The sequence below is a fragment of the Zingiber officinale genome, chromosome 1B (genome assembly GCF_018446385.1).
Source record: "Zingiber officinale cultivar Zhangliang chromosome 1B, Zo_v1.1, whole genome shotgun sequence".
NCBI classification, from domain to species: domain Eukaryota; kingdom Viridiplantae; phylum Streptophyta; class Magnoliopsida; order Zingiberales; family Zingiberaceae; genus Zingiber; species Zingiber officinale.
Window position 1 is genome coordinate 158,160,572 of NC_055986.1, and position 8,577 is coordinate 158,169,148.

Here is an 8,577-nt window from a genome sequence, read left to right on the forward strand (position 1 = left end):
TGGCCGAAAAGCTTCCAAAGCAGCGCAAGAGTGAGGAGCATGGCTTTCCTTCGTCTACAAATACCCACCACTTTCCTCGTTCCTCATCAATGACCCTTTTCTCCGTGAAAGATCTCAAGCCAACCTTGCTGCTTGTGAGCGCTCTCTTGGAGAAGTGGGTTGCTGGTTGATGCGGGTTCGACAACGTAGTTTGAAGCTTCAAGCCAAGCATCTTGTATCATTTTCGATAAGTAACAGCGGTCACTTTGTTGGTTAACCATGAAGTCACGGAAAATTCATTTCTTGTGAACACAAAATTCAAACCACGTATCTCCTGGAGTTTACCTTTTAACCTCGGGTTTGTATAAAGACCCATATAAAGTTGTACCCATCCTTTAGCAGATATTTGCACCATCTCTGATGACAGAAGTTGTAACTTTCTAAAACGGGGGACATAGAGGCTGCTCATATAAATTAAAGGAAGTATGAGACTCCCATCATGTAAGGAACAAAGCATTACTCTAGGAGGAGAATTTAGAGAATCAACAAATCTGTGCATTATATGATCAAAGATAACTTCATGTTTTCCACTGCCCTGAGAGCAAATAATTATTATAAGTAAATAATTATTTATTTCCTAATTATTAGTAAATAATTATTATTAGAAAATAGTTATTTATTTTCTAATTATTATAAATAATTATTATTAGAAAATATTTATTATTTTTCTAATTTATATATTTTTCTATTTTGTAATGGTATTTATATATACTTATCATTAATAATATGCATGTGGATTCTATCGTCAATATAGTATAGAACGATAAATTTAACAACAATCTTTTTTAATTTTTTTTTCTCCTCTCTTCCGCGTTTCCTTTTCTCATTGTTCCAAAAAAGAAAAAAAAACCTTAGATTTTTCTCTTTTCTTTGCCACTAATGCCAACAGGATTTGCCGTTGTCGCGTCTTTTCTACTGTTCACCTATTATTGCGACCAGAGGAGTCGTCATAGTCCAAAGGCAGTCCACCATCAGCCTTGTCGCCATAAAAAAAAAAGTTCTTGCTGTCCCTCCGCCACCGACGTCCTTGTATCAGCAGTCCCCCTTTCCCTACAAATTTAGCGACTCCATCGCTTCCTTCACTTTCTCCTTCATGAGTTCAAGTCCATCCTGTGACACATCTTTCATCGGTGTCGCCTTTTCTCGGACTTTCTGTCTGGCCGCATCTGTGATCTCTTTAGCTTTCTTAGAATCTTCTTTCTCCCCTATTTTCCTTTCTTATATTTTTTTTTGTCCTAAAATAAAAATTTATTTTCTGACTTCCTCTTTTCCACTGTATAATAATTTTGTTTTCTTCTTTCAAAAGGTCCATTATAGTGAGGTTCAATTCTTCCTCTTTTCTCTTTCTCTTCTTATTTTTTCTCGTAACAAGAGCAATATTATTATCTTTTTTCTTAAGTCCTCTTCCTCCTCTGCTTTGTTTGTTTGTTTTTTTAAGTAGCAGCCGCATTATAGTGGTCTTTCGTTCGTGAGTATTGTTTTAGCCATCTTCTGATAGGCCAGATAACAAGTTTTGTTTTTCAAGTTTTGTTCAATAGCAGATTTTTTACATCTGCTCCAGCATATGCAGCCATCAAAATGCAGCCTTCTCTCTCTGCTGCTCTTATTTCGATGACAAGTCAGATTCCAACCTTCAAACAACAACACCTCGTCTCCTTCTAGTTGTTGTCTTCTTTCATCAAAGACAAAGTTTAACAAATCGTCGTTTCGTTGATCGCACTGGTGGATTTTGCTCTAAAAGAATACTCATCGGCCGCCTTCTACAATGGTTGCCACTGACGACATCACTCGTCGACTATCTCTCACAAATACTCCTGATTCATCTTCCAAACAACGCACGGTTGCGTGCTCTTCGACTGAGAGTGAATATCACGTCATTGCCTCTACGACATCTGAGATCCAATGGATTAAGTCATTTTTGACATATCGGTTTCTTCCGATTACCACACTTGCTGTGCTTTTCACTGATAATTTGGATCTCCGAACTACTAATTACTTATATTTCTGCTGAGGATTAGTTGACTGATGCACTTACCAAGTCGTTTTCTCGACCTCAGCTGTTTGCTATATGTAATAAGATTAGTGTCATTTCTGGGACATCATCTTGATAGAGCTAATTTCAGTCTGGTTTTAATGCAACCGAGAATAGTGGATTAAAGTTTGTATCTTATAATGTAATTAAAGATGACGGTAACTGTGAAGCAAACTACCTTTCATCACTATGAGAAGTACGGCAGTGGACAAATTCAACGACGCCACATACGGTGAGTGGCCAGAGCAGTTGAACGTATGGAACGCAGTCGAGTCGGAGTAGGAGGCTGATGTGCAGGTGGAGGAGCCTTACATTCCAATCAATGGCAATAGACTTCAAACAGAATTTTGGTATTCCCACAATGAAGTTGTAGGATTATAGACGATCCTTCAACTATAGTAGTTTGAAAGTAAAATGTTGACTCCTTATCTGTCTATAAAGATTTGATGATATTTCATATATCAGAATAATTTGAAAGAAAATAATTTTCTTCTAAGACAAGCAACAAGAACGAAGATATATATATAGATTTAGATCTCAGAAATTTAATATATAGGTCTTCATTTGAAGTGGTTTCACCGTACTTGCAACAAGTTGTAAGATGTAGATTTTGGATGCCAGGAATATAAGAGAATAAAATCCCCTCTGATTGAAAGAGTAACCATTTTCGGATGCAGAATTAAGGGATCTCTTGAGGCTCATTACGGCTTGGAGAATATTTCCGGCATGCAGGGGAAAGGCTGCCGGCACACGATCGGGGGATTGTAGAAAATTTGGAACTCAACATCTCCATCCGGAAAGGACCGTCGGACTCCAAAAGATCACTAGCACTCGGCTGGACTCGCGGCGGATAGGAGCACAAGGCACGACTCGAGTAGCACAGTAGAGACGAGGAAGACGAAAGTATGGTCTATGTTCATCGGCGGCCACACGAGGAAAGCAGCTGGCGCCGCTAGGAGCTCGGCGGCGTCCGGCGACTCTGAGACCAAGACGACGTGGCTCGTGGTTTTTTTAATATTGAAATAAAAATATCAAAAATATTTTAACATTAATTAATTCTTGAGATGCTTTCTCAATAATTAGTCATCGCTTAGAGAATATTTTTATATAAAAACAATCAAAAATTATTAATAAATTTTAAATTATTTTCAGTTTGAAAGAAAAAAAATGTTAACATAATTTAATTTTAAATTTCATTAAAATTAATTATTAAAGGATTAAATTCTTAATTAAATAGTAAGATAATAATAATAATAAATATTAGAGCATTTTGAAAATTACCCTAATGCGATAAATGAAATAATTAGCATTAATTAATCAGGTTATCAACTGTTAAATTCTAATCAACAACAAGACACTCATATAGTCACTTAAATATTTATGATTCAATTCTTAACTATGACACTTTATGACATTTTTCTCCAATAAATTATGAGCATTTTTAAATTTATTTTAATGGTAGGTTAGAACTTAGAAATTTCATCTCCAGTGCCTAATACAAGCTAACAAACTGTTAGCTCTCGTATTAACTCTAGTAGGTTAGGAACTCCCGTTAAAAAGTAGCAATCACTATAACAAATAAGATCAACTCAAATTAATTAAGAATCTTTCAAATTTAGCTCTATTATTAGGTTATTCGTCTTTGTTTATTGAAATATACTATTGATCAAACCATGACCACTTCAATAGAATCGATAGAATAGAATGCCCTCTCTTTTCCTTCTCACCATTTAGCTTCTTCTTATCATCAAAATTATCCTTCTTTATCCACTTACCGACCAAAAGGGCAGAGGATTATTCCAAACTAGCACCGCCCGATGCGATGCCCTCCCTCCTCATCCCACGGCCTTCATCTCTTCACGCTGGCTAATATTCCAGTGACTCCTCTTGACGACGACATGCCCTCCCGGTTACGGCCCACGTGGCTCGACTTGGCTCGTCGAGCCTAATGCGGCAGTACTGCACATTGCTACCACCGCGCAGTGCTTCCGTGCGGACAATTAAATTAAAGCGTCGCTTTTGCCGTAAAGAATGGCATCTATTTTGCTCAGGGGGAGGGCCTCCACCGAGAGATGGCTGAATAAAAGGAGTGATCTACGAGTTATTTGGATCCATAGACAGGGAGATGAAAAGGAATTGCTGACGGAGAGAGGAATCCTCTACTCCTCTTTTATTAAGTACCCCAAACTTAGTTATTTAATTGCAGCATGAAAATGGAGTGAGTGTGCATTTCCGAGTGAAGGAACACTTTGGAAGCTTCTTTAAGCATACATTCGTTCAGTTTAGTCTAGTGGGCGGACTAAGAATTAACGACGAGTGATGGAGAAAGAAAAGGCGGGGATAAATTAAATGGAGCAATATTTATCTATATATAAAGCCGGGAAAAAGGATCGAGAGAGTGATGGTGGAGCCCTGGGCGGCCAAAAAGCTTCCAAAGCAGCGCAAGAGTGAGGCCGGAGCAGAGGGAAAAGCATGGCTTTCCTTCGTCTACAAATACCCACCTCTCCTCTCCTCATTCATCATCAGTAAACCTCTCTTCCTCCGGGAAAGATCTCAAGCCAGCTGCCTTGCTGCTTTTGAGAGCTCTCTTGGAGAAGAGGGTTTGCTGGTGGACCGATCGAGAAGAACACCTCCTATCTGTTCCTTGCAACCGAGAGCTAATTACTTTCAGTCTTGTTTAAATTTAAATGTAATTCGATTTATCTCAAAATTTTCTCTTGCTTAATTTTTAGTACTGGATTAACGATTGTGACTTTGAATGTATAATTAAAGATGACGGTGGCTGTGAAGCAAACTCCCTTTCATCACTTTGAGAAGTACCTGCGAACGGCAGTGGACAAATTCAATAACGACGCATACGATGAGCGGCCAGCGCAATCGAACGTAGGGAACGCAGTCGAGTCGGAGAAGGCGGCTGATGGGCCGGTGGACGAGCCTTACGTTCACCACCTGGTGCGCCGATCCTCCAGCTCGATGAGCCTGAAGAGCCTTCAGATATGCACCGAGAGACTCGGGTCAGAGACCGGCTCCGACGAGCTCTCCGACCATGAGTTTGACTGCGTCGAGATGGAGGGAGACGAAGAGAGCAAGAAGTATGAATATGTGGAGGAGAAGGTCACGCTCGTGGAAGAAATAGAGGATGGTCTGTTCGTACGACGCCGAGCGAAGGAGATGACGGAGGTGAACTACCATTGTTCCTCTGTTCGTCTGAGGTCGCTTCCGAGGTCTTTCCCGCCGCCGCTTCCATCCATCTCCCGCCGTGATGGTCCGTGCCTCCACATGAGACCCCACCGCCGCGACGGTCGCCTTGTGGTCGAGGCTGTGGCCGTGCCATCCCGGAATTACCTCCACGCGCAGCGTGAGGGTGGCCGTCTAGTCCTCTGCTTCGTGGATGCCTCCGTCGATGGTGCGAGATCGAGTGATCAAATTGGAGAAAACAGAGCGGTGGAGTTTGCTGAGTTTGAACTAGAAAAAGAAGTGGAACCAGAGAAGGAAGAGGAGGAGGAAGACGAAGACGAAGAAGAAGAAGACGATGAAGAAGAAGAAGAAGAAGAGGAAGTGGAAGTGGTGGACAGAGGAACCATGGTGGAGGTCAAAGTGAGCACACAACCGCAGCAACAGAGCAGCAGCAGCACCAAGAAGGTCCTCCGCTCTTCGCTCGTCATCAATAAGTTCGTCAGCGGCACACCCGACGAAGAGGCCAACAACACTGCCGCCGATCTCATCCAACCGCAAAGCTCGCCTAAGCGGCCGACGACAGCCACCGCCGCTGCCGCGGTGGTGGCAGCCTCCACCCTCAGCGCCCGCAACGAGCTCATGAGGGACGGGGCGAGGCCGGTGCCCGGCAATGCGCAGATGGATAACACCCTGCTCTTCACGTCCAAGCGGGGAAACCGCGACGCAATTCTGCGCAGCATGAGGCGGTGCAGCCAGCTCCGGCGGCCACTCTTCTTCTGGGAGCCCTGTTGCATTGCCACAACCTCTTGATCTCAGTCAGCTGCCAACTATCTGACATTAATCTACGTAATTAAGTTTGATATAAGTATGGCATCATTACCTAGTATTTGTCGGTCTAATAAGTAATTAATTAGTATTAATGCGTTTGATATGGAGTGAGTGGGGAGGAGAGTGACATATACGACTCGTCCACTCTGTTATTTTCGCATTTAATGGAAATTTTAAATTATATTACTAATAAAAAATCAACTTGTGTTCCAAACTGTATTTTCATTAACTTCCTCATTTTCCACTTCTTCATTAACTATCATATCAAATCGGAGGCAGGTGAAAACAATCTGGAACATATATATACAACTCAACATGTCAAAGTTAAAATTACATTCTTGGCGAAGCAACTTGAGTGCACCTTCATCTCATTCATATTGAATTACAGTTATCCTGTCCGAAAGCTCCAAAATGATCATGTCCAAAGGTACGAAGTTAAAAAGCCAAGAAGGTGACAGTTCCGCTGACGGGATGAGAACCTCGTTATCTGTAAAATAAAATCAAGATCATGGAAGGGATATCTAGCGTTGTCCCTCCGACACTCAAGTTAGAAACAAAAGAAGAAAAAGTGAGTACTAAGGATTAAGAATTTTCTATCTTTCTTTATACTTGACGTGTCCTTTTTATACCTTTTCTGATGATCTTTCATCTTTCTCTTTTTAATGATATTAATTATCTACATAAAACATTTTTGTCTTGACCTCTGTATATTTAATGACTCCTTTGCTTTCTCTCCCTAGAGACTTTTAGTTTTCTTCTTTATTACTTCGCCTAATTGATGCCGAGACCGTATTACTGGAAGGGTGACCCGCTTGGACTGATTTTCCTCTTACCAAGCGACATCCTTCCGATCGACGGATGCTGAATTAACCTCGAATCCTGATGTTAAACGTTTTGAGTTTGGCCTACACCATAACCAAAGCTTTTATCTCTGCATCAACAGCCAAACGTAGAAATTACATCAACGATAAACGATACTTTTCTTCTTCCTTGTCTACTTGGATATCACAATAATCAAAATTATTTCACTAAATAACTGTTTTTCAAATATATTTCACTAAAGACAAATTTGATAGGGTAGAGATCTTGCAAATAGACCCAAATTTATACTTATTTCTTTGTTCATTTGTTGCTAGTTGCCCAACCTATGAAGGTTGAATGTCTAAGAAGCTAGCTTTAGGAAGACCTAACATTTCCATTAATGGTATAGTTACCCCTCTAGTAACTCTGCGTTCGTCTTCTTAAAATAGTAATTACCTAGAGTTTGATTTCAAGCTGTCTACAATTCTTATGATGTATATGTCATCATGTGACCACCTAGACATATACAATATACAACTTTATTATCTTTTATTGTGTTTCTGTGGGTAACAACTTGAGTGTTTTTCTATATGATCGTCTTTCGTTGAGAACCTTTGATTTGGCACATATGTTTCTATATTAATATTGGTGTGATAATTTTACTAAATGGTAGGAACAATTTATATAAAAGCAAAATTCAAATTGCTATTCGAATGATGATTTAGTGTGACAATAGAGATACTATAGTATTAATCAAATAACTAACTTTGCGGAATCCATTTGCAACACTTCTTATGCTAAAAGCAATATCATGTGTCAAAAGGTTACCTATGCTTAAATAATGATAAAAAGATAGCTAAGTTTGTTTAGTTCCATGGATTACAGAGTGTTAAGTTATTATCTAGATATTTATAATTTATTTTCTAATTACGGTATATTTGTAAAAAAATTTCTTTTAAATGAGATATGTAATCACATGATACTGAATTTCTGGGCCACTTGTTACGATCGTTTTTTTAATTTATCTTGATAATCGAATTTTTTTTTATTAAGTCAGATTGATCAATCTCAGATTGATCATTTCAGGTTCCATGCTATCATGGCATGTTCTAGAGAACAAAACAAAACGAAGGGATGCCATATTTAGGTAAAAAAGGAGGGCAACATTATGCCAAAAGGGAGAAATCTTGTCTCGAATTCTTTTCCACTATTTTTCATTTTTAATCAATAATTATTTTCTTGTTGGGAAAAAAAATAAAAGTATTAGTTATACCATAATGGAGGCGTTACGGAATCAATGGTTTGACTTTGTATAAAACCAAAATACTCATTCTTAATCTTTTAACTTATTCCTTTGCGCTTTTAAATTAAACTAGATTAGACAGTGGCTAATTAAAGAGGTTGAAGATTGAAAACAAATGGGAAGAATTGCGTAATGACGAAGCAGACTCCTCTATTTAGTAAATCTATGAGGAACAAAATGATGTATTGGATGTTGAACTGATCAATTCGATTCGATGCGATGCGACGACAAAGTTGAAAAGCAGAGGAGAAAAGGAGAAAGAGCAAGGCATTTGGTAAAGCAGGGGAGCGAGAATGAACGATCGAGTAATCAACTCAGCTTCAGCATCAGCAGGGATTTGATTAATTAATGCCCTCATTCCTCCTCATCGACTCGTGCCATATGCTCGACGCAGATA

General features: G+C 39.4%; 1 protein-coding gene across 1 annotated transcript; it reads left to right on the forward strand.

Moving 5' to 3' along the window:
* Positions 1-4,457: 4,457 nt before the first annotated feature.
* On the forward strand, positions 4,458-6,168 carry LOC121986190 (protein FAF-like, chloroplastic). The gene is made up of 2 exons (XM_042540037.1): positions 4,458-4,760; positions 4,844-6,168. The coding sequence occupies exons 1-2, from the start codon at positions 4,473-4,475 to the stop codon at positions 6,056-6,058; spliced, it is 1,503 nt and encodes a 500-aa protein (XP_042395971.1). The 5' UTR covers positions 4,458-4,472; the 3' UTR covers positions 6,059-6,168.
* Positions 6,169-8,577: the final 2,409 nt, after the last annotated feature.